Source organism: Pithys albifrons, chromosome 3, assembly GCF_047495875.1.
Source record: "Pithys albifrons albifrons isolate INPA30051 chromosome 3, PitAlb_v1, whole genome shotgun sequence".
Classification (NCBI taxonomy): Eukaryota; Metazoa; Chordata; class Aves; order Passeriformes; family Thamnophilidae; genus Pithys; species Pithys albifrons.
The window spans coordinates 87,529,773-87,555,503 of NC_092460.1; the positions used below are offsets into that span (position 1 = coordinate 87,529,773).

General features: G+C 47.9%; 1 protein-coding gene across 1 annotated transcript in view; it reads left to right on the forward strand.

Annotated features, from left to right (window-relative positions):
• The window catches only part of LAMB1 (laminin subunit beta 1), a 42,663-nt gene continuing 16,932 nt past the window's right edge, over positions 1 to 25,731 (forward strand). The window contains exons 1-23 of the mRNA XM_071552612.1: positions 1 to 185; positions 356 to 525; positions 3,011 to 3,146; positions 5,135 to 5,208; positions 7,102 to 7,290; positions 7,389 to 7,452; positions 8,942 to 9,144; positions 10,379 to 10,499; positions 10,665 to 10,853; positions 11,132 to 11,311; positions 11,729 to 11,841; positions 12,664 to 12,743; positions 15,209 to 15,344; positions 17,381 to 17,539; positions 18,334 to 18,461; positions 18,905 to 19,028; positions 19,559 to 19,763; positions 19,911 to 20,054; positions 20,151 to 20,382; positions 20,909 to 21,072; positions 21,544 to 21,768; positions 22,573 to 22,790; positions 22,892 to 22,988. Of these exons, the coding sequence (XP_071408713.1) occupies positions 149 to 185; positions 356 to 525; positions 3,011 to 3,146; positions 5,135 to 5,208; positions 7,102 to 7,290; positions 7,389 to 7,452; positions 8,942 to 9,144; positions 10,379 to 10,499; positions 10,665 to 10,853; positions 11,132 to 11,311; positions 11,729 to 11,841; positions 12,664 to 12,743; positions 15,209 to 15,344; positions 17,381 to 17,539; positions 18,334 to 18,461; positions 18,905 to 19,028; positions 19,559 to 19,763; positions 19,911 to 20,054; positions 20,151 to 20,382; positions 20,909 to 21,072; positions 21,544 to 21,768; positions 22,573 to 22,790; positions 22,892 to 22,988 (3,388 nt within the window). The 5' untranslated portion in view covers positions 1 to 148. The remainder of the gene's footprint in view (positions 186 to 355; positions 526 to 3,010; positions 3,147 to 5,134; positions 5,209 to 7,101; positions 7,291 to 7,388; positions 7,453 to 8,941; positions 9,145 to 10,378; positions 10,500 to 10,664; positions 10,854 to 11,131; positions 11,312 to 11,728; positions 11,842 to 12,663; positions 12,744 to 15,208; positions 15,345 to 17,380; positions 17,540 to 18,333; positions 18,462 to 18,904; positions 19,029 to 19,558; positions 19,764 to 19,910; positions 20,055 to 20,150; positions 20,383 to 20,908; positions 21,073 to 21,543; positions 21,769 to 22,572; positions 22,791 to 22,891; positions 22,989 to 25,731) is intronic.

A 25,731-nucleotide genomic window follows, 5' to 3' on the forward strand; every position in this document is an offset into this window, starting at 1 on the left:
CCGACGGCGCGGGGCTGCTGCCCGGGAGCCGCGGGAGCTGCGGCGCCTGCGTGGAGTAGCCGGAGCGGCGGCTTTCGGCGGCGCGTGGAGGGGCAGCCCCGTCCAGTCCAGTCCCGTCCCGTCCTGTCCCATCCCGCCGGTGCCCGCCATGGGCCGCCTCCCGCTGTACCTCTGCTGCTGCCTCGGTAACTCCCGCCCCGCTCCGCTCTGCCCGTCGGGGCACGGCGGGACGGCCGCGCCCCTGCAGCGCCCGCTGGGGAGGCTCGGAGCGCGCAGCCTGACCGCGCTCCCGCCGCCCTCTCTCACCATCTGTCCCCCTTTCTCTCTCCCCCTCTCTCCCTCCGCGGGCGCGCAGCGCTGTGGCCCGCGGCGGCACAGGAGCCCGAGTACAGCTACGGCTGCGCCGAGGGCAGCTGCTACCCCGCCACCGGCGACCTGCTCATCGGCCGCGCCGCCCGCCTCTCTGCCTCCTCCACCTGCGGCCTCCGCCAACCCGAGCCCTACTGCATCGTCAGCCACCTCCAGGTGAGCGCCGGGACGGGCGCGCAGCACGCCCGGGAACGGCAGCCGCCGCTGCGCTCCGTACCGGCGGCAGGACGGCATCGCCTGCCGCGGTGCGGGACAAAGCCTGCCGCGGTGCGGGACATCGCCGGCCGCGGTGCGGGGGTATCGCTTGCCACCGTGCGGGGGTATCGCCTGCCGCGTCGCGGGAGTATCGCCTGCCGCCGTGCGGGACAAAGCCTGCCGCGGTGCGGGGGTATCGCCTGCCGCGGTGCGGGGGTATCGCCTGCCGCGGTGCGGGACATCGCCTGCCGCGGTGCGGGACATCGCCTTTCGCCGTGCGGGGGCATCGCCAGCCGCGGTGCGGAGCAGCACTCTCGCCGAGGCGGGAGGGAGGCGCGGGCAGCGATGGGGCAGCATCCTGCCCCACGCGGGACTCCGCACGCCGCGTCCAGGGAATCCCTCGCGGCTTTCAGCTCCCGACCCCCTTTCCTGATCGAGGAATGTGCTGCAGTAGGTTCAGTTAATGCTTTATTTCCAGGCTTGCTCGGAACCGTCTAGACAGCTTCCTGATGGAGAGTGGGCTGTGGGGCCCGGCAGCGTTTTGGCCACAGTCCCCGAAATGTAATTACATGTGTATGGTCTCCGAGTGAAATGATGCAAATAAGGTTGTCTCAGCACATCTGGTGGAAAACACAGAGCTCGTTGCTGTTTAACCAAAAAGCAGCTCACCAAACTTAAAATCTCAGGGGCAAGAGGGATGGTGGAGAAGAGTAAAATATGAGTTATAAGTGGAACTCTGCTGAACTGAAAGTAAAGGGATAATCTCCGGACGAATTACTGTGGAGATAATAGGGCCGGATTCTGGCACTTGGAAGAAAAACCACGGGAAGCAGGAGGGACTGTAGCACTTGACCCATTTGTGCCCTGAAGTCACCAAATACCCCACCTCCTTCCCCGCCTTTAGTTTTACCATAATGCTCTATCTGCTAGAGTTAATACTTCATTTAACATGGGCGTTAGCTTCGCTAGAACATTTTCAGAGTATGTTGGGATTGACTTTTAACAACATTAGCATTTCTGGTAGAACAAAATAATACTGGCATTTTATTATGTTTTCTTGTCTCAAAAATGTTGAAATGCCACAGTAAAAAGCATTGCTTCAGAAGCCTCTGCCCTTATTTCTGAACTCACAGCCCCAGTTCAGCATTTGGGATGTCCCTAATTACTTCTGAACCATAATTGAAGAAATCATGGGAAGGTACTGAGTACCCTCCCAAGAACATGAGATTTGGGTGTGTTGAGTGCTTTGCAGAATTAGATCTTCTAGGATTCCATTTTGCTGGGAGAAGGAGTGAGCTGTGGCATGAGATACTGGGGCAGAGGAACCTGGAGCCAGCAGTAGGGGACATCTTCCCTGGGACCCCTGCTCTTCCCATTCTCTCTGCTGGAACCCTCTTTGAGGGCTCGTGGGGGGTGAAGCACTGATCTTGGGAGGTGCTGCTGAAGCCAAAATTGGTGAAATGGAAGGCCTGTGTGGCGCAGACCTGCCAGCTCTCACATTCTTGGTTGATAAAGCTCCATGCTTGTCTCAATAAATGTGCTCTAGGAATGATGCCTGTGTAGCTTTTGATAGTGATGAGTTGCTGGTGTGTCAGGGCTCCCTCACTGCCATGCAATGAGCTCCTCTCCTGCATCTGCCCCCTCCAGTTGATTTGGGCAGGAACCTTGCCTTTTGGTTAGGTTTGCAACCTACCATACCAAATCAGAAAGTGGTGGTTTTGCGCACTAGGACAATGCAAAAATAGCACTGTTTGTAGTAATAGCCGTGATGGGGTTTTGTCCTGGTGAAGAAGCTTCTGGTTTTCCCAAGCAGGACATGCCAGACTTGCTCCAAGCCGGTTTTCCATGGGCACACCTTGTAGTGTGTGCAGATAGACTTCATGTGCATAGTTTGGTATCGCAATAGGAGGAGTAGATGCAAGGAGGAGTTTTGACAATCTGGACTCAGAGTCAAGTTAACCCTGGGCTGAAAGGGCTTGGTCACAAATCATTGACGGCCCCATCACATTACAAGAGGTATCCCTAATGCAGACAACCTGCATCTCCAAGCTGGCTCCCAAAAGCCATCATTGTCTCATGCAAATGCAGTTTTGCACATGTACAGTTTTACAGAAGCAATTCAGCAATTTTCTGTAGATGCTGCCTTTGGTTTGGCTTCTGCTGGAGAGCACATGCATTGGAAGAGATTTCCTGAAACTGCGATTTTGATAGAAAACATACTTCCCCTAAAATGAGGTTTATGGAATTCCTGGCATATTTTCCATTTGACAATTTACATTAATTCATAAAGGTAAATACACTTGGTATTTCAACAAAAAAATACTTTTGATGACTCCTGCAGGCAAAATGAATGGAATGTGATATGGATGGAAAGTATTCTTATCTGCAGGAAGCAACTATTGCCCCATGGATAAAATCAGTAATGCTGGCTATCGTGTTGTTTCAGGAGGACAAAAAATGTTTCATATGTGACTCCGAGGATCCCTTCCACGAGACTCTAAATCCTGACAGTCATCGCATTGAAAATGTTGTCACCACATTTGCTCCAAATCGCCTGAAGCTCTGGTGGCAGTCGGAAAATGGTATGGGGTTTATCCGGAGCCATTTCCAGGGCTGGGAGCCGCTTTCTCTCCTTTTGTTTAAGGGTAACCTGTGGGTTTGCTGTTACCTCTGGCCTGGTGATTTGGTGATTACTGCCCTGTGAAGGATCATGCTGCATGAGGAGGGATGAGTAAAACTGGCTGCTTTGTGTGCCCTGGAGTGGTCCTTAAATCCGTAACGAAAACCCTTGAGCCCTCCAGGAGTGTTTGGAACAGCTGTCTCGGCACTTTGCAAGAAACCTTTCCTAAAGAGAAGAGTTTTCCACGCTGGCCTTAGCTATGCCTCATGTTTGGGCAGTGGGAGCGGAGCAGCCTTCCTGGAGTGAATATCCCAGGCAGAGCTGGCAAGGAAATACCTCAGGGCATCCCCGCGGCGCTGGGCTGGATGGAGGTTGTGGAAGGAAGAGGTTTGGGCACAGAGCCGGGGCTGCTGCCCTGCCTGCACACCTCCTGTTTCCTTCTCCTACCCCAGGAGAGTAAAACCAGGGATACCTCTTACCCTGCAAGCTGCCTTCTCGCTGATGGGCTCCCTGAATCCCCATATCCATATGCCAAACAATAAAAGGAACTCCATAAATGAGCCAGCCAGTTAAAAAACACATTGCACATTACTTTGGTGGTCTTTTTTGTTTGGTTGAGTTTTCTTTTAAATCTTTCCTCTGCCTGTTTTACTTTCTGGTTATGCTTTTGGCATGCCTTCATACGCAAAACAAGGCATCGAGGTTTCCCAAAAAGCAGTCCTACCCTGAAGCCTTAAAGCCATCTGGACAGGGTGGGATTTCTGCAAATGCATTGGCAGTAGCTGCCTTACTGTATATGAAAAAAAAGGCAATATTTGTAAGATTTGCTGCCTGTTAAAGAAAAATTTCACTAAATAATTTTTAACCATTTAGATTAGCCTAGCAATCTGCTTGCCTCCAGTGGGTCCCTTCTGGCATTCCAGATACTTCATGTTTCTTGCAACAGACTTGGCAGCATTCACACAGAAAAGTTCTTAGCTCATAAGGTCATGAAAATGTCCTTCAGCAATAAAAAACAAATGATTCTTTCTGTCCAATTCGTGTTTTCTATTCAGGCATACAGCATAAGGGACTATTGCTGCATGCTTCACATAATGTTACAGCTGGTCAAAAATTTAAGTGCTTTATTGTTTTATTATTTTTATTTCTTCCCCTTTCTCCTCTCTGTAAATCTTGATTTTATTTTTTATTTTGAGCTACAGTGTAATTAGTATCCAGCTGTTTTGAGAGATCTTTTCACAAGGCAAAATAATATTTTAGCTGTTTTTCTTCTTTTCTGTGTAGAGTCCTTGACCATAGGTAGTCGTACAGCAGAGTTTGGAAAACCTTTTGCTTCTCACCAGTTTCCCAGCCCTCATGATTGCAAGGCAGGGCTGTGATAGTTGCTTTAGGAGTATTAAAAACCAGGTTGTAAAGGAACTGTGGACAGCAGAGTCCTGACTCAGTGAAAAATGGTGGGAAATGGCCTGCAGCAGACATCGGTGAGCCTTGGGATGTTCGGGCTGCAGAAGTTCTGCTGCCAGATGGGCTGTAGCATGTGAGTATGGCCTGGGGTCATTGTGTAGGTCTGGGTTGAGCATCCCTGTTTGTACCACCTGCTGGGTGCTTTGGTGCCAGGACCCAGCCCATTGCAGTCCCATCCTAGCCCTACATCTGGTGATGGCAGCCATGACACGCAGTCTGAAATAACAGCAGTGCAGGCTCACACTTGGTATTTGGTGCCAGTGATGCGCAGGAATCCCATGTGGGATGCACTCTTCAGCAGGTCCTTGCTGTCTCCCCTGTACCTCAGGAATGCACTCACCCTCATATTCCTTTTTTACAGTACAGTCAAGTGGTTAAAAAAAAGAGTTTCTGCACCAACAGAGCGAAGAGCTTTGGCAAAGTTTAGGTGTAGAAATTGGCAGGTGTCCTGGTTTGCTGCACGCCTTCTTTTCTCTGCCCCTGCAGGTTTGGAAAACGTGACTATCCAGCTGAACCTCGAGGCTGAGTTTCATTTCACTCATCTCATTATGACCTTCAAGGTAAGAAAGCCACAGCCTTACCCCGAACCCTAAAACTTGAGGAAATGAGAGGTCTCATAGTCCTTTGCATCTGTTTGATATTTGGGATTTGGGTTTATCTGAGCTGTTTGGCCTGATTTTTTTTTTTGGAGCTGCCAGCCATTAACCCCTGCAGAAATATTGACTTGTGACTTGTGTTTAAACTCCAGCGAGGCTGCAGAAGGAGTTATTCTGAAGCTAGGATTTGTATTGGTGTGTCTCCAGTGGCTGTGTTCTAGAAGATAGATAGCTAAATCCTATAGTAGCAAGGATTTTTTTCCTAAAAAAAACTTGGCCATGGTATCAGCTTTCATTTGGCAGATGGAAAGGTCTTCAGGAAGAAGGAACATCTGTACACAAAGTGTCTTTGTTTCTTTACAAACAGATGTCTTGGAATGGCAGATTATGTCCCGTACATCCTAAATCACAGGCAAGCGCTAGTGGCAACCGAGGGGCTGCAATTCCTGGAGGGCTAAATCCGTGCTTCTCCCATGTAGACAAATTAATCTCTTCATTTTTATCCATCAGCTTTCAAGAAAAGCTGGTTCCTCTTTCCTGTGGCATCAGCTAGGTTTTCTCCCCTTGTGTCAAGGTGGTGGATGCGGTGGAATATTGTTCTTTCTGCTGGACCCAGCTGTGAGGGACCCCCAAATGACCCCGAACGTGATGAGGCTGCTGCAGCCATTGTACCCCAGTGCTGGGGTTTGGTCTGCCATCAGGAGGAAGACTGTAGGGGAAAGATAGTTTTAATGATGTTTTGTTGAATTTGTTTGTGTGGTAAGCAGTTGAGCTGCCTTACCTCTGGGTTGCTACATTTTTTTTGGGTGAGATACCAGTTTCCAAGTCGGATGTTATTTTCAGCCAGGAAGCACATAGAAATTTTCTTCCCAGCAGTGACTGAAATGCTTTTGTGCTTGGCTGTGGAAGGTCCCTGTATGAATACATAAAATTAACAAAGAGACTTTCAGTGTTTCTTGGTAGATATAGGTGTTAAATTAATACCTGGTTTGTGAAAGGCAGTGCATAAATTGAAACATGGTATGTTTTAAGGTTAGAGGGATTTAAAATCTTTCAAAAATCTCATAAACTATTTGTTCTAGAGTTGAATATGTGAAGGTAAGAAGGACAGTGGTTTGTCAGTGGTGAAGCAAATGCAGCCTACCAGAGTCTGGGCAAGGCCAGCTGGAGGAGGGTGACTGGGGTAGTCAAGTGCAGCAAGAGTGCATGAAGCTGAACCTCTCAATCTCCTTAAAGAAGGTTTTCATAAGGCAGCACAGAGGATGACTGGCACTGGATGTCAGAGACACTGCAAAAGGTCATGCGGTCAGATGAAGAGAGGTGGGCAATCCCAGGGCTTCTCTGAGCATCAGAGGTAACTGCTCGGCAAGAACTTCTGGGCTTCAGAGCTGGGTGGAAAGCACTGAGAGTCCCTGAGGCAGGAGAGGAGGTCCTTTAGGTCCTTTGTAAGAGGTTAGGCAACAAGGTACAGCAATGAAGAAGGCTGTGTTGCTTTCCAGAGGCAGTGAAAAAAATCCTTTTGTCTCTCTAAAGCCCTGCTTTAACCCTCACTTTTCAGAAAGTATTTGGAATCCAGAAAACCTAAAAGTTTGCTTATTTATTGGAAGTGCATTGAAGCACTTGGCCACTGAGTGCCATCTTTTGAAGATAGGGTGTTTGTGGTTTGATGTGTGTTACTTCAAATAATCTGCCTCTGAACAGAAAGTGGGATATCATCAGAAAAATATTTCCAAATATCAGAAACAGTGCAGGGAGAGAGATTAAAATTCAGATGTGGATTGCTCATACTAAAAAGCACTCAATGTAAATGCAGGTAATAATTAACCAAGCAAAATCTCTTGTTTTTCTTACTGTTAGACATTCCGTCCTGCTGCAATGTTGATTGAAAGATCATCTGACTTTGGACAGACATGGCAAGTTTATAGGTATTTTGCATATGACTGTGAGAGCTCATTTCCTGGAATTTCAACTGGACCTATGAAGAAAGTGGACGATATAATTTGTGATTCCCGATACTCTGACATCGAGCCTTCAACAGAAGGAGAGGTCAGAGGCTTTTTTTTTCCAATATGTTTGTTTATTGTGTAGACCTTTTCTCTCTTATTTTTAAATCTGAATCTTTTGTTGTTTCATTTTTCCTCCAGGTAATATATCGTGTTTTAGATCCTGCTTTTCGAATTGAAGATCCATACAGTCCAAGGATTCAGAGTATGTATACAGTTACCTTTCAAGCTCATTTAAAAGCATTTTAGTACTTGCCTACAAAAACCAGTAAGCCACAAAGTCATGCATTAGCCCCAACTGCAGTTTTGAAGTCATATGAACACCTTTGAGTATGGTTCCTTTTCCTGACTCAGACAGTGATGTGCTGGGAAATAATGATCAGTATTGTCAACTCAAGGGACTGCTCTTACTCGTTGGAGTTGGTCCTTTTCTTAATTGAACAGGGATTTATTTTCATTAAAGACCCCCTTTCTTCAAAATACATGCAGTTGCCAAGAGAAACCTTGGAATATGGTCTGTAATTGTACAGTGTTCAGAAAGCAAAGAAACAGAACTACAGAGGTACTTAGATCATTGTACATTTCTAGCCCAAATTAATAGGGTCAAGTTTTATTTTTCAGAACACTGAGTCATGACTTTGGAACAGTTGGCCATGGCAGCACTGCATGGCTGTACTACACAGATGTGGTAATAAACCACAACTTCCTGTGGTGTTTGTGTGTATGGTCATGGCAATCCATGAACGTAAAGGCAGAGAGATCTGTTGCTCGGAATGGCTCAAAGAGAAAGATTGTGGGGCATTTGGCCTGAGGGAACTGCAGTGCTTGGCCTTAAGCTTGACCTCCAATTTAATGTGCATTCTTGGTTTCAGTTTGTGTCCTTCAGTGCAAAGCTACTCGGAACAGCAGGAAATATGACAAGTAAAGGAGTGTCAGCTGGTTCCTATATCAGTCTAAAGCTGGGGGTTTTTTTAACCAACATTTTAAAGAAGAAACTCCTTTCATGGGCTTGAAGTACTTTATCAAGTGTAGTTCAAGGCTGCAAGAAATTACACAGGATTCACAATATCAAAGTGAACATGTAGACTGAATTAATTAACTGTCATGTTTTCTTGCCATGGCTTATCCCTCAAGAACTTCTTTGTATTTGGTCAGTGATGGGGTGTTACTTCTTTCCACAAAATGTAACTAATTATATTTGCTAGGAAAGTTAGACATATGCAAAACAAGAATTATTTGTGTCTTTGTTTCCAACTAAGACATTTTCCAAAAGGCTTGTAACTCTTAAGGCTCCTGGTCCACTTGTCAGCAATTTCTTAATACCAAGTCTGTGCCCATCTTATATTTTAAAGCCCCAGAGAACCAGTGTCCTTTCGGTGGTGCTGTTCTGCATGCTATTACTATTTCTGGTTGTGCCTCCGCATGTCTGCAATAAAATAGACTAATATTCTTGATTAAGCTTAAACTTACTTATACAGTAATCAACCCGTAGCAAAATAATGTAATTTCTTTTTTTTTTTTTAATTTGGAAGTATGAAGTGATGTGTAGTATGTAAGTGCTGAAATGAAATCTGAGCTAATCTGCCTGTAGGAAGTGTGCTTAGGAAGCCACTCCTGACTTCCTCCCATTCAAAACAGTATTGGGTAAATAATTCCAAAATGGTTTCTTTGGGTTTTTTTAATCTCCCTTGCAGATCTGTTAAAGATCACAAATTTGAGAGTCAAATTTGTCAAGCTGCACACGCTGGGAGATAACCTCTTGGACTCCAGGATGGAGATCCGAGAGAAGTACTACTATGCCATCTACGACATGGTGGTTCGTGGGAACTGTTTCTGCTATGGACATGCCAGTGAGTGTGCGCCGGTGGAGGGCTTAGATGAAGAAGTGGAAGGAATGGTAAATATTCACACTTGTTGTGCATAAAGCTCTTCCCATCTGTGCCTCTATTAAGTGATTTGAACCCAAAAGTAAAGGTGACACTGTACCCGTCTTCCACACTCCTGATTTTCAAGCAAGAAAACTGTTATAATTACTCTTTCTCAGCAAACCTATCTGTCATTATTGGTGTTAATCAAATACAGAGATCTCAGGATAGGTGAAAATTGTTTTAACATTCCTCTTCTAAGTATGTTAAAAGAACTGGTGAAATTAAAAGGTAGGAATGAAGAAACTATGGGGTCAGAGTCAGCTATTGGTTTGGTTATCCTAAAACTGGAGCAAATAGAGGCATCAAAGGATGATAGGCCTGTGAATCCAACATGACCTGTGTTTGCATCAGTTTTTGCAGCTGAGAAGTGGAGGCTGTAGCTCTAATAAACACAGGCACTGAAGGAAAATCCTGATTACTTCCTTGGTACGCAGCTGCATAAGTGCCACGTTCCTTCTGGGGTCTGGTTTTTCCCATGACTTTTTGCCTGACAAGCAGTAATAGCATCCCTGTTAATGAGTGAGTTATTAATGGGTGGAAATGTGAAGCATACAGGGAGTTTGTGTGGATTGTCCAGGGGCTGCAGGGTGCTGTTGAGCTGGATATGCTCCTTTGCCCGGTGCTTCTGGTCTGTGACTCTACCCAAGCTTTGCCTTTACCATCATGGCTTCAGTGCTGGTAGTCCCAGTGGTCTATGGCAGCAGCTGTCACATGGTTGTTGTAGGTCTACTTAGTGCTTGTTCCATTGAATGCAAAGTCGGGGGTTGATGGATAAACCCCATCCAAACTGTTTGTTATCTTTGCTTTGAGAACCAAGGCAGGGCTGGACAGAGGGCGCTGGGCTAGTGGTGCTGATAAAACTAGATGCATGTTAATAGCTAATTAACAGCTAATAAACAGCCAGCTTTTAGTTCCAAGAGGCTTTTGTGATTATGGAGGTGGAACTATGCTTTCCTTGTTTATGTCTGAAAGCATTTATTCAGGCACTAGTTCTAGTAAGAAAAGAAGGACAAGTTTGTATGAAGACCTTCCTACCTTGGCAGGTAAAGGACACTCGTTTACACCTTTCTAAATGCAGTTATATAGATTAAAGTCTCCAAAAGTATATCCATTATGTACTAGCTATATTTTGCTTTAGTTGGAGAATGGGTTTTTTTACTTTTATAACCAACTCTTTTGTCTTTTTTCTTTTTTCAATTACAGGTCCATGGGCACTGCATGTGCAGACATAATACCAAAGGATTAAACTGTGAACAGTGTATGGATTTCTACCATGACTTACCCTGGCGTCCTGCTGAAGGTCGCAATAGTAACGCATGCAAAAGTGAGTTTGACTAAAACACAGAACTGGATGCTGTGCTGTTACTTGGGAACTTGTGACCATGTGTGAAATCCTGCATGTTCTTTGGCTAACACTGGTGCATCTTCTCTGCAGACTTGCATCTCCCCTGGGAACAGGCTCTTACTTTGTTTTCTGTCCTTGTCACAGAGTGCAACTGCAATGGCCACTCCAGCCAGTGCCACTTCGACATGGCTGTGTACATGACGACAGGGAACACCAGCGGGGGAGTGTGTGACGACTGCCAGCACAACACTATGGGACACAACTGTGAGCAGTGCAAGCCCTTCTACTTCCAGCACCCGGAGAGAGATCTGCGGGACCCCGACGTCTGCGAGCGTGAGTGCAGCCTCACTCCTTAGTGTGGGAATGGCCCTGAGATCCTTGAGAGAAGGTGGTTGTCTTGGAAGTCTTGAGTGAGCCTGGCTGGGTCTCATTTTCTCTTTTGAGAGTCTGGAAATTTACCTGGTGCTAATGTGTTCAATTCATGTTGTGTCTAATACTTGCAGGAGTGATACAGTCTCTCTATGCAGCAGCTGAGTTTAAATAATTTAGTTTGAGACTTGGCCTTTTATTTTGTAGCAGTTAATGAAACATATGCAATGCTTCCTTCTTAGCTTGCAACTGTGACCCAGCTGGCTCCCAAAACGGGGGCATCTGCGACCGCTACACCGATTTCTCCACTGGCCTCATTGCCGGACAGTGCCGTTGTAAATTGTTTGTCGAAGGGGAGCGTTGTGACCTCTGCAAGGAAGGGTTTTATGGCCTGAGTGCCGATGACCCAGCGGGTTGTCAGTGTGAGTAAAAACATATGTTTCTATATGTGTGATCAAAAGCTCTTTGAGGAGCTGTTAAAGCTGGGAGAATCTGGTTGGTGGGAGGGAATTTTTCCTTTGTTTCATGTTTTTGATGAAGGAAAAACATTTTTGTAGATTTGCTGTGGCTTGGAGTCCACCAGCTCTTAAAACTCAAGTTTGTCCACTGATCCTTCTAATGTATTCAGTGGAAATAGCATAGTCCTCCTTATTTGTTTTCAATTATATGTCTCTAAGCCAGGGAAGTTTTACTGGGTTGGGTCATGGGCAAAGTGTGAAATTAATTTCTGTTCTGGGGAATTCAGGGGAAGCTTTAATGTACATATTTAAGTTGAATACTGTCTAAAATATAACTCCAGTCCTGTCTTTTGACCTGCCTGTTTGTATTTCCCAATACAGCTTGTGCGTGTAATCCTCTGGGTACCCACCCCGGGGGGAATCCTTGCGATTCAGAGACAGGAAACTGCTATTGTAAGCGTCTGGTGACAGGAAAGCAGTGCAATCAATGCCTGGCAAGTAGTTTACCATAAAATAAATTAGAAGACACTGGTGTGAGGGAGGCTGGAGTGTGGAAAGCATGGAGCAAGGTGCTGGCTACTGTCTCCGACTGCCTGCAAGCCCATACCTGGCATTCAGGCTGGAGTGAGCACCTTGGGGTGTCAGCAGTATGCTGTGCTACAGGGAGCTAGGATGCATGTCAAGGCAGACAAGAGCATCCAGTTTAATTCCTGGGACTGCAAGGAGTGAGATATAGGATACCTGTGGTTACTCTGTGAATATGAGGGGTCTTGGGCAGTCTGCCAAAGTCCTTGCTGGTGTGAAAGACAAAATGATCAGGAAAACAATGTTACCAAAATAATCGCTTCCTATACAGCTCATTATTTTAGGCAGGGATTATTTCATACACATACATTTCCATGTAGTGTTTATGCATGCTGGAGTGTTATAGAAACAGACTGTCAGATAACTGGATGTGTTTGTACAAACGCTGACAGACTCTTATCTAGCAGTGGAAAAGCTAAACAAGTCTGTCTGTCTGTCTGTCCAGCAAGCAAGTTGGAGAGTAGCAGCCCTGCAAGGGCGGTGCCCCACACAAACAGCCACCATTCCACATGTGGCTCTCTCATCCTTGAAATGGTCAACAAGGTAGGAGGGGAGCAGGTGGGGGACTGGTGTAGGTCATTGTGGGGGTAGATCCTCAACCAGGGGATCAGAATTCATGGGTTGTGGGAGCAGTCTGGGATAGCTTATGCTGAGTATTTATAAATGTGCCTTTGGGTATATGGGATTAAATCTACACCAGGTAACAGTGCTGGTGATGTGTTTTCCTGCAGCCTGAGCACTGGGGCCTGAGCAACGACATGGATGGATGTCGGCCGTGCGACTGCGACCCGGGAGGAGCGCTGAACAACAAGTGAGTGTCAGCCCAGTTACTCTCCTGTCATCATTCTCCTTGTGAGTACTGTGTTGTTTGCAACCACAGCATGCAGCACTCGATGTGCTCTAGAGGAGGATGTTTGGGACCACCTGGGCTCCAGAAAGTGGCAGGTTTTGGTTGCAGCAAGGGTGACAGAGGCATCCATGTCTTTTCCATGCTGAGCAACCTCTGTTTGTGCCAGTGGTGCAAGTTAACATGCAAAACTGTTTTTAGTGTAGCTCTGCCTTAGGTCACCCAGGGTAGGCGTCAGACATGGATTAATCTCTGCCATAGCGCAGGGTATTGTCCGTGTCAAAACTTTGCTCTTACAGGATGGAAACAGGAATCAGGCAGTGACATGAACAGCTAGGTTGGTTCTTGATTTGCTCCCAAACTGGCCCTTTGGCCAGTCTGCCCACCAGTGCTGGGGCGAGTGCAGTAGGTGCACAGTATTGCTCCATTACCCCAGTGGTGCTGTATGGGGTGGGATGTGGACCTGGGAAATTGTAGGTTTTGAATATGCATCCATCAGTATCATCATGGAAAGTCCTGGCCTAGATGCCTTGTTAGTGGAGTGCTGGGTTGTCAGACTGCTCCTCTGACAGAGCAGTTTTCTGTGTGTTAGGTGTGTGTCTTACACCAGGATTGTCAACAGCAGCATGTTTCTTCACTCTTTTTTTTCCCTCCCCCCTTCCCTCCACAGACTCTTTGAAATGTTCTCCTTTTTTCTAAAGCCACAGAAGTTTCCCAAGTGGGTCAACAAACTGTTTCCCACTGGAGCCCATGGGACCACACTGGGGGAGTGTGGGACTGGTCTTGGTGTGACTCCTTAGGTCGTCACAGCCTACGGACACCCCATCTGCATCAGGGATTGCCGTGGGAATGTCCCACGGGCCGTCTCCCCTGTCTGCTGCCGAGTGAATTATTAGCCCTTGGCAGACAGCAGTGTGGATGTTAGGGATTATTTACTCCCCCGTGCTTGCTCCCTGCGCGCAGATGGGTTACGCTGCACAGCTCATAACGGCTCCCCCAGCGCAGCTGCTTCCAGGGATTTGGGGTAACAGCCCAGCCATGGCCCAGCCTGTTTCCCATGCACTGAGCTCAACGATTGCAAAACCATGTGGGATGGGGAGCTGTGCCATCCTGGCACAGACATGCAGCAGCTGTGCTGTCCTCTGCAAAGTCCAGATCTGGCTCCTGACTTCCCTCTCTAACATTATCAGGAAGGCAGAGCTTTGCCCTCCTCAGGGCTCCTGGCCTCAGCTGCTGAATTGCTGCCTCCTGGCTCCTGCTCAGGGTGTGGGATGCAGCATCTGGGACAGCCCCGCCTCACCCAAAATTCATCCCCATAGTGTAACCCAGGTGGTGGAGTCACTGCCATCCCTGGAGGGGAAACTTCCCAGCTCCATTTCTGGGACAGCTAAGGCACTTCTGGCACACTCAGAGTGAACCTTTAAATGAATCTCTGCAATTTCAGAATAGTTAGACATTACCCTTTGAATGGGGGCTTGAGAAGCCTGGAGATTTTCCATGGAAACCAGAGGCATTTAACTTTAGAAAATGTTTCTAAATCCCATCATTTAAAGAAAGAGGTGTATTTTGGTGGACTGAAAAACCTTTCTGTGTAAAAGTGACCAAGCATATGCAAAATTATGACATGCTCAAGGGTACTTCATAATTCAGGGCGGACACTCTGCGAACAATAAAACAGCCCAAAGGCAGTTTCAGAATAGAGCTGTATTGAGAAAAGAAAATCACTCATTATGAAGGAAGGCAAGCTCTGTATGTTACCATGGACAGACCTTCTGTGTTCCCTGGTGACGCCCCTGTCCATCACTGGCTGTGTCTGTCCTGTTCTAAAGCAGCCAGGTGTGGTTTTTGCCCTGTGCATAGCTGCTGGTGGGTGAACTCTTGGGATGTGCTTACACTATGCAAGAGCAACTTGACATCCTGGGGCACGCAGGGTCATGTATGTTCTTGTGCTACTCGAGGCCATACCAACAGATACACTGCTTGCCTGGCTTACAAGGCTGCCCTCGGTTTGCAGGACAGACATGCCTCTTGACTATGTCTGGTAGCAAGTGAAGCTCCCAGAACTGTTCTCTGGCCCCAAGGAACTACCTGCATCCATAGCATGAAATCCTCTCAGTGCCCAAACAGAGGAAACCTTATGCAAACTGCCTACTGGAAGTGGTTCCTGGCCCATGCTTGCTCCCAGGCAAAGCCTAGATGTTGTTTTGGAGAAAGATAGTTGGGTTGAGCCAAGACTGCACCCAGGACCTCACTGCCATTTTAGTAGTACAGATGGCCCACTGCAGAGCCCAGCAACATCTCGTATGCAGACACAGCTGTGTTCAGAAGTGCTTCTCCTGCTGTCACTTTAAATGTCAAAGTGAAAGATAGCTCTACACTGTCTCAGCATAGCCAAGATATGTTGCAAATTCATTGCTCTTCCATTTTAGCTGCTCAAGTGAATCTGGCCAATGTGAATGTCGGCCCCACATGTTTGGACGTCAGTGCAACCAGGTGGAGCCTGGCTATTACTTCATTTCACTTGATCATTACATCTACGAGGCAGAGGAAGCCAGCTTGGGTCCCGTGAGTAGCGGTTTTAGCGGTCTGGTGTGTCTGGAGAGGTGTGGGGAAGTTGTTTCACAAGTTGGGTGTTGGAAACATCTGTTTTATACCCTGAGTGTCTTGCAATTAAAGGGTGGAAAACACAAAACTGAGTTGTATCAGCTTTTCAATGTTAGTATCAATAAATAGTGTAATAATTGGAGGAGAGGGACTGCCATCTTTCTTTTTAAACCTGTTTTTTTGATCATGACTGTACAGTTAGTTTCCTGTCAGCATCCCTCTCTGTGCCCCACTACATGCATGCCCACTGCACCCACTTTTACTCCCCTTATCTCAGGAGTGGTGGGACACAGACACTGGCTCTTCTGTGTTGCCACCTAAGGTCTCCGCAAACGGGGAGAGAGCAAAGCATGCATTTAAGGACATTGCTGCAGCTTTTATAGTTTCACTACATCAGAAACATTTCTTTTACTAATGACTAAAACCACAGTTGATTGTGCAAAAAACTGTTTTTGTAAGTGAGGTTGCCTCTGGCTTGTTATGCCTGCTGGCATAGTACAGCAGAGTCTGACTCTTTCTGTTGCCCACCACACAGCCTTGCTTGCAGTTCATTAACAGCAGCTAGGTGATTACATCTATTATTTTTGCCTCCAGCAACAATACAGGGAGATGGAAATAATGGTTTCTCTAAAGCAGCAGATCCTTGTCTGCCTACAATTGTGGCACTTGGTCCTAATTTATTTATTTTAGGCAAAATACAGCCACAGCAAGGCTGAGGATTTTTGCTCTCAGATAACTGCAGACAGGGAAGACAGTGCAGAGCAGAAGTTGTACCACATCAGAAGCTACATGACCTGGCACAGGATTTTTGGTGCATGTGTTTCTGCCCAGCTGGAGAGGTGGTATCTGAGGCTTTGCTGAGGCTCAGGGATGAAGGAGCCCAGCATGAAAACTCATCTTGCCAAGCAGAGCAAGGAAATGTACTGCTGGTTTGCCTTTTGAAACCAGAACAAACAATTTTAAAAGTTTTCGAGAAGTTTTCTCACAAATCCAATGGTAGACTAAAACTCTGAATTCCCAGCACAAGACAAAATGAAGTGGCGCAGAGTTGCAGGGATTTGCAGGTGGTGCCAAGTCCCTGTGTTCCTCACAGCTGCACATCCTTGCTCACATCCCACCTGCCATCATTTCTGGGAAGCTCTGATCTTTGTGCAAGGCCAAAGAGTAATAACTTACAGCCAGGCTCTCTTCAAAGAGTGTAAGAATACATGAGGGGACATCCTGAATTGATCCGTATATATGTAAACATTTCCTCTCATCCCTTTCTACTGAAGCAGCTTCCTTAGGAATGCACAGGATGTTGCTCTATGGAGAGAACTATTTGTGGATACAGATACATTTGAAACAGGAAATTTGAGCACCACGTTTCCATTTTCTGTTACCCTTTTCCTCTTCTTTGCTTTATATAAAGAGTAGCAGATAAAAACGTGTCACCCCAGACTGAAAGGAGTGACCATGTATTGATTTGGCCATTAAACATCTATCAATGGTTAGGGTCTGTTATTTAGTGACACTTTACTCATAACAACTCTGATCTGCTTTTCAGATGTTGCTTTGAGCAGTGGTTTGGTTCCGAGCAGCCTGCTATAGTCAGGAAGCAATTAGAACTCACCTTGGATGTTTAATAGGACAGTGGTGTGCCACTGCTGTAAATCCTACTGCTACAAGTGTGATGTGGAAGTCCTTATGGTGAATGAGATGATGTAGTTGGTGGATTAGTTACTCTCAACAAGTTTTTAAATCTAATTCTGCACCATAGCAGAGAAATGTATGAAGATTTTGTGCAGTCTTGTTTTATTTTCACTTACTTTTTGTCTTTTAAATGGAAGGGCAATGGTGTGCGCATGTATGGGTTTAAAAGAGAACTGGTGTTGTCTGGGATGCAAGCAGTGAATCCTGCCATCCAGAACTTATCTGTCATCAGAACTCATCACTTTGCACACTCCTGTGGGGTTTGCAGATTTAATGTATCAATACTGAAATTCTGTGTTTTGTAGGGAGTGAACATAATAGAGCGCCAGTACACTCCAGACCGCACACCATCATGGACAGGCATAGGATTTGTGAGGGTCCCTGAGGGGGCGTACCTGGAATTCTACGTTGACAACATCCCCTACTCCATGGAGTATGATATTCTGATCCGCTACGAGCCACAGGTAGGTCTGTGAATTACGGCATTGCTGCCTCCCAGCAGGTTCTGGCTGTCCTGATGCATAACTGACTGGAGCCCGACACTTTCAGGAGTCATCAGGGCTCAAAGACAAGGATGGACGCTCAGTTAAATTTCTGAGATATGTGAAAATCCAAGCTGATGTTGACTGTTTCTAGTATTATTTGCTTTACAGTTTCTTTCATTATTGCACTGATTCAACACCTGTTTAATGGGCAAATTAAAAACTGCCAAGTCCCATAAGGACAGATTAGAATATAAATTTGGCATAAAGCCAAATGGCCTTCTAATGGGTGGCAGTGCTGTTGTGCACCTTCGGAAACAAATGACCTGTCTTGGATGTTGAATGTCTGCAAGAGTTTGCAAGCCATTGGTTTCTGAATGTCAGAGTGAAGAGAAGAAAAATCCCCCCTGCTCCTTACTTAGAGCTTGGCAACAACTGACTGCAGTGAATACTGAGGTGCAGTACCCAGAGGTGGGGGGAGAGGAGGCCACCAAACCCCCTGGTGATACTGTGCCACAGATGGGGCTGCTGACCACGACTCCTGGTTGTGCTATTTTGAGAGAAGCCGTCATGCTGGAGAATGTCCAGGGGCCATTACCTTGCCATGTGTCAGCCCTCACCTGCAGCTGGTAGATGCCTCATTGATACTGGAGCTGCAGCCTCATCATCCCTGAAGCACACTTGACCACCCTGTCTGTGCACATGCTTTTCCTGGCCTGAGCTCTGGGTGATTCCAGGAATTTATGATCACTGTTTGATGCTTTTTTTTCCCCTAGTTGCCTGATCAGTGGGAAAAAGCTGTGATCAACATCTCACGGCCAGGCAAGATTCCCACAGGTAGCCGGTGTGGCAACACAGTTCCTGATGATGACAATCAGGTTGTCTCACTGTCACCTGGGTCCAGGTTGGTATAACTCAGTGAACCAAAAGGACAAAAAAGAAAAAAAAATGAAACAGAATAACATCACATTTCCAGTTGCTGTAGCCTCTATAAAAATGTGTGAAATTTAATTTCCAGTGAGTTATAAAAATGTATGTAGTAGTGTGTATGCAGACTCAAAGCTTTTAAGTTTATTCTTATTTTCTGATGTGATTTGTTCACTGAGTAAATGGAGTGGGGGTTGTTTGCACAGCCTGTGAGTGAACACTGGTGTGACTCTTTACCTTGCTGATAACCTTTTCCGGTTCTGACTTGCACAACCCTCCAAACCACTTTTCTTACATCGTAGCTTTTGTTCTGTCCAGTTTTGGCTGCTTTCTGTTATCTTGATTGCTTTATAGGGGCACCTGAAATGCTTTATGGTGCTGTACGTTTGAAGTAAGAATTGTTTCCTGTTCCTAATCCAGATATGTTGTTCTCCCACGGCCTGTCTGCTTCGAGAAGGGGCTGAATTACACCATCCGCCTGGAGCTGCCCCAGTACTCCTCGGTGGATACCGAGACAGAGAACCCATACACGCTCATTGACTCTGTAAGCAGAATTTATTGCAGGGATGCTCTTCAAAGCCTGAAAGTTGAATCTCCTCTAGCATGTGTCTGTGTAAATTCAGAGTAGTACCTTTCAGCATTGCTCCTTACAGCTGGACAGATTTTAACTGAACAATGTAAAGCTGCATAGGTTTCTTTAGTCTCAAAGTATGAGGGTTGTTTTTCTACTAGGAGACTTTTGAAGTATTTTACAAGCCTGCAGCCAGTTCCACAGCCCCGTAGTTTCTTTGGGGAAGCTGGTGTGTTTCATGTGTGTCATCAATATGAATGTCAGCATCAATCTTTTTCTTTTGAAAAGATAGAATTTGGTAGATTGGGTAAGAATTTGTCAGATACCAGAACGATTCCACCAAAACCAGAGAAATAGAGTAATTTCCCTTCCAAATTCTGTCTGGCTGTTTGCTTTTTGGCCAAAAAAGAATGTTAGATACTGGTATAATGCTGAATTTTCACAATTTTGGTGGAGGCTGTCTATAAATAGTGACATTTTGTCATTGTAAAATTGCTTTGTAGCTTGTTCTCATGCCATACTGCAAATCGCTGGACATATTCACAGTGGGAGGCTCAGGCGAAGACGTGGTCACAAACAGTGTTTGGGAAACCTTCCAGAGATACCGGTGTCTAGAAAACAGCAGGAGTGTTGTGAAAACGCCCATGACAGATGTCTGCAAGAACATAATATTCAGCATTTCTGCACTATTGCACGAGACTGCGTTATGTACGTAACCATCTACTTGTAGGGCAAACTCAGCCTGGAAGCTGGATGGCACTTGCAGGCAGAGCAGTTTGCTGTATGTGGGATGAGGCAGGGGGTTCATGTCCCGTGCTGCAGTACTCACTCTCTGTGATGCTTTTCTCTGCTCAGCATGCCAGTGTGACCCCCAGGGCTCCCTGAGTTCAGTGTGTGACCCCAATGGAGGACAGTGCCAGTGTCGTCCCAACGTTGTTGGAAGACAGTGTGACAGATGCGCTCCTGGCACCTTTGGGTTTGGGCCAAGCGGATGCCGACGTATGTTAAACCCTTGGCTCTGGGCTGTGCTGTGGTTGGGGCCCTCAGTTTAGGGCTTGTCATGGAAACTCAGCCCCTCTCTCCTTCTCCTGGCAGCATGTGAGTGCCATCTCCGAGGCTCTTACAACACCTTCTGCGATGTGGAGACAGGCCAGTGCCACTGCTTCCCCGGGGTGTACGGGCGGCAGTGCGACCGCTGCCTGCCCGGCTTCTGGGGCTTCCCCAGCTGCCAGCCCTGCCACTGCAACGGCCACGCTGACGACTGCAACCCCTACACTGGGGAGTGCCTGAGCTGCCGGGACCACACCGCGGGACACAACTGCGAGAGGTGTGCCACATGTGTCCTTCCCCTGGCCCCTCTCCTTTCCCACAGCAGCGTGGGCACAGCAGCTGCTCCCCTCTGGTCCTAGTGCTCAGGCTGGTGTGAAGCCATAGGGAAAGCCCCTGGACACTGGGAACCAGAGTACTGCTGGTGATCTTGGAAAACTATGGGAATGGGACCCCCTCCTCCCTGCCTGCAGCCTGCAGCCTTGTGCCTCACAGCAGTGCCTGCCTAAGTGGCTGAAAGCACATTACAGGATGCCAGGGCTTTAGAGAACCATGGCAAGCCTTCTGAGAGGCCTTGCAGTGGCAGGGATGACATCCAGCCTTGGGTCTTCTGCTCTTAACTAGTGTAAGCCAGACAAATTTTCCTCTGTGAACACAACTGCTAGGAGCTGAGTGGCAAGGGAGAGCCATAAGGATATTTCTGCCCTTTGGTTCTTCACAGTAGTGGAAAAACTTAAGCTTAGTTACAGCAAGGCTGCAGTGTGTTTGCCTGCCATCCCCTGTGTACTGTGTACCCTGTTGTGTAGGTGCCAGGCCGGCTACTACGGAGACCCCATCCTGGGATCAGGCGACCACTGCCGCCCCTGCCCTTGCCCTGATGGCCCCGAGAGTGGACGCCAGTTTGCCAATGGCTGTTACCAGGATCCAATCACACTGCAAGTTGTGTGTGTCTGTAGCGTGGGATACATAGGTACTTGGTGGGTGCTTGGAGAGGGGCTGTTTGGGCTGAACCTCTCAGTGAGGAGGGGTATGTTCATATGGGTTGGATGTGACCACAGCACCAGCATCAGTGGGCTGTTCCTGGAGGTGCCAGGGCAGAGAGGCTTGTGTGGGCCTTGCCAGTACCACCCTGAACCTTATCTCTGGCAGTGTGGTGAGACATGACCAGTGGTCAGCACAGGTGGACAAGACAGCAGTGGAACTGAGGGGACAAATGTGCTGGCAGTTGGACTGCAGCGCCATGCCTTGGTGCCATCCATGCTGCACCAAGCTGCCGTGGTCTCACCAAGCACTGCCTCTGTTGCTTTGAGCATGATCCAGTTACTGCCCCCCATTAATGGCCTTTATTGCCTTGCCTCAGCCTTGCTGATTATGGGGCTGTGCACTAGCGAGCCGTGATGGTAATTCCCAAATTCCCACCGTGCCTGTTTGTTCAAAACAGGCAGTCGATGTGATGAATGTGCGTCTGGCTTCTTTGGGAGTCCTGATGAGGTTGGTGGCGCCTGCCAGCCGTGCCAGTGCAACAACAACATCGACACCACTGACCCAGAGTCCTGTGACAAGAGGACCGGAGCGTGCCTGAAGTGTCTGTATCACACGGAGGGTGAAAACTGCCACCTCTGCAAAGAGGGCTACTACAGGAGTGCCCTGCAGCAGGACTGCAGAAGTGAGTGGGGAGATGTGGCTGCAGCCCCTGCACCAAACATGTCAGGAGCAGCACTGGCCACCTAAACGCTTTCACCTGGGAGCATTTGGGGTGGAGAAAAACCTCATTACTTCCAGCTGGAGTTGCCTCTAGTTTCCCTGCAGCTTGGTGTGGCTCGTGGCTGTGAGGGAGGTCCTTTACATTTGACAGAGGGAACAGAAGCAGTATTTGCATGCGCTGAAAGGAGGATTTTGTGGGAAGGGGGGTTTCTCTGTCCTCTTGATACTGGTCTCTCTTTATCTTTTCTCCAGAGATGGGGTGGTGGGGTGAGGCTTTTGTTTGCACTGCGTCCCTGTAGATGTGGCTGTGGCAGGAAGCTGAAGTGGGTGGTGGGGAGGCAAGCTCTCTTCCTGTGGCACCAGGCACAGCAGGACAGGTGGTTCCACTGGATGGGAAAGCACACCATCAGTTACTTCAAACAGATCTGCCACCATAGCTGGCTGACAGGAGCTGGGCAGGCTTTGGCTTTGGTTATGTACAGAGGGAGGAAAGGAGAATGGAATAGCAGGGAGTGCTGGGCTGCTGGATTGAAGGGTTCCTGTAACCTTCTGCGTGCTGGGACAGAAGCTGCAAAAGTAGCCAGTCTGAGACATGAGAAGGGCTCATGGGCAGTGCTGAGTTGTTCAGTGTTGGGTCAGCCCGGCCTGGCCACGGGCACTGGGATGTATCAGCATCTGCCATCAGAGAATGAACTAGATGCGAACTCAGGGCAGACTGGTAGTGAGAGGGCAGGCTGACATCGAAGTGCTGTGCTCTTTTCCTCAGAATGTGTCTGCAACTACCTGGGCACTGTGCGGGAGGACTGTGAGGGCTCGGAGAGCTGCCGGTGTGAGGCGGCCACCGGGCAGTGCCGGTGCCTCCCCAACGTGGTGGGGCAGACCTGCGACCGCTGTGCCCCCCACACATGGAGACTGGCCAGCGGCGCTGGCTGCGAGCAGTGTGACTGTGACCCCGTGCGCTCCCATGGCCCTGCCTGCAACGAGGTGAGGGACTGCGGGCGCGTGCCAGCGACTGGGTTGCCTCTCTGCTGCAGGGACGAGCTGCTGAGGTGCTCTCGTCTCCTGCTCGGTTGTTCTTTTGGCAGTTCACAGGGCAGTGCCAGTGCATGCCAGGTTTTGGAGGCCGAACCTGTCGGGAGTGCCAGGAGCTCTTCTGGGGTGACCCAAGCGTGGAGTGTCGAGGTGAGTCCAACCCTGGTGCTTGCTCCGCCTGTTGCCTTTGGAAATGTCTGTGTAGTCCTGGTGCACTGGGACACTCCTGCCAGCAGCAGCCCACTCAAGCCTTGGAAATGAGGGAGAAAGGCATGCTGGGATCTGCTGAGAGGTTTTGGTGCCTTGGGGGGCAGGATGTGCATCCGGAACCCAGCCCTGGGCTTGCCTGTATTTTTCTGTCTGACCCTTATTTAGAAACAAACATCTGTTTAGAAGCAACTCTTTGTTAAGGGTAAGCTTGCAATGCTGTCAGGTAAGCCAGCGTGGTAAGAAAACATATCACAAGCATTAGAGTTTGAGAATTGGCCTGGAAACCAGTTTGCTTTGTCTTTCAGTTTTATGTAGCTGAAGAGCACTTTCTTCTCTTGTGTCTTCTATGGAGGCTGGGCCTGAATAAATAAGGTACTTTATTTAGTATGAGACTTTCCTTATATTTCAGATGAAAATAAAGGAGCAAGCAGAGATCATGCAGTAGGTTAGCCATAGCTACATGCTGCAAAGCAGAGCCCCATGGAGTTGCTTGTTTAGAAAACTGGATGCTCTTTGTCCTTTCATTATAAACAAGTCTGTTCATTAGCTGGAAAAGAAACTTCAAACATTGTCCAGACCAGAACAAACTTGTATCTCTGATCTGTTCAAATAGAAGCCTTTGCCAGGAGGGTTTGCAATAGATTAACGTATTTTTTCCTGCCAGAAGGAATGTGCTTGCTGTGGTCTTTAATAAATCCCTTACAATAGAGATACCTTAGAGCCCATTATCTTGGCAGATAGGCAGGTCACAGCTACTTGGTTACTGCAGCAGATGAAAGGACTGGGGAATTGTCCCAATTTCTGAGTATGTATTGGGTTTCTTGGGGGGTGAGGCAGCCTTTTTGGGAGTCTGTGTGTGTTCCGACATGGTGAGGAGCATGCTGACCCTGCTGGCTCCAGGGCAGGGATTGTCTCTTTGTATCAGTTGTCTCCATCAGGGTTTATTGATGGAGTCCATCTGCATACCTTATCAGCAGGATTTTGTAGCATACCAGCGTTTATGGGCTCTTCTGGAGTTTCTGCTGCCTTTCAAACATGTAAAAACCTGCTTTTTAATATTTCTGAAGTAAAGAGAGAATATATTCTTCAGAGCCTGTTTTTACCAAGCAAGTTCTACACTCTCCTAGGCCATCATACCTTCTGCTTCCAGGTGATACAGGAGACTCACTTGGGTGGAAATGCAGATTTTTCTTCATGATTACATCCAATAGGAGGTCTTTGAGGCTGGTGGGGAGAGCCAGTGCCCAGGGCTGAGCCATGGCAGCCTGCAGTATGATGCTGTGGACAGAATCCAGGCGTGTGCTCGCTCATGGAATGCATCCAGCTGTGTGGTGCTGCCGAGTCTCCCTGGCATGGGGGAGTCAGTGCCTCCTGCCCATCTCCTGTCCTTCCTTGGCAAGGACGCAATCAACTTGTGAGCCCTCACTTAGCCCCAGGGAGCGGGTGGTGATTTGCAGGCTGGCAGACGTGCAGCTGCTGCGGGGGCAGGTAGCAGTTCTCAGTGGTAGGCAGTTTGCAAGCGGATTGGAAAACTGCTGTTTAAGGAGTTGCAGACCAGTGTCCTTGGAAAATAGCTGAAATCTGGCCTGTGGGCTGGAACTGAGATGAGGTTTTGTCACAAAATGTCAGCTCCAGTTGCAGGGGGACACATGGGCTCCTGGGCCATGCGTTTGTCACCTGTCCTTAGTGGTAATCTTGTGCTGTCCCAAGTGACGTTTTGTGCTGCATTCAGGAAGAAAATGGAAACCAATCTGGATGGGGAACAGCAAGACCTCTGAACCATGTGAATGTGAACAGACAGTCTTCAGTGCGTGCACTGAGCTGATGCAGAGGTGTGGACATCAGTCCTAACAACTTCAGGGTGGGATCCTCCACTGTCTAGGGCAGGTGACTTCTTCTCAAGGTTGGAAATCACAGGGTGAATCAGTTACTCCAGGGATAGTGATGTGTGATCTGTTCACTGGAGCTCTTCAGATGGTCAGCATCAAGAGACCAGAAGCTCCTGATGAGAAGCGGGGAGTGTACTGCTCACGTTGCTGTGACACCCTTTACAATAAATACTAAAACCAAGTGCCTGCAAGTAAGATGTGGACACAGCTATGTGGGGATGTGCAAAGTGGCCCCTCTAGGACAGGCCAGGGGCTGCAGCTCCCTGTGGGTTCACAGGCGCTTGCAGCAGCAGCAAGTTATGAATGTGGCCCAAGGGTCCAGTATGGTGCACTGGAAAGAAGGTTCTAGGGCACACTTCTCTGCCATCCCCTTCGATGGCAGTAACCATTGCGTGCTGCTCCTGTGATTTGTTTTCTAGAAACCTTGATAAGATCAGAGCTGATGAAGCCAGGGGAGGCAGGTTTTTGCACTTGGTCTGGGTGGTTTGATTTGCAATCTGCGCTTCCTGCTGTAAAGAGAAGGCATCATCCGATGGCTCCTCTTTGCATGTCCACACTGGGACCAGACCACTGGGGCAAGCTGAGGTGGGTGCCTGTGTTTGGGCAGCATTTCGACCCCTTGGCACTGAGTGGGGTCTCAGCACCCACAGATGATCACTGAGGATTATACATCCACAGAGAGCCTGTAGGGCTGGATCTGCAGAGACTGCTTACTCCCTGTGCTTTTCTCACTGAATTTGGCATAGTGCCTGAAACAAGCACAGCAGAGGTGTAGAGGGTGGGGAAAAGCCCAG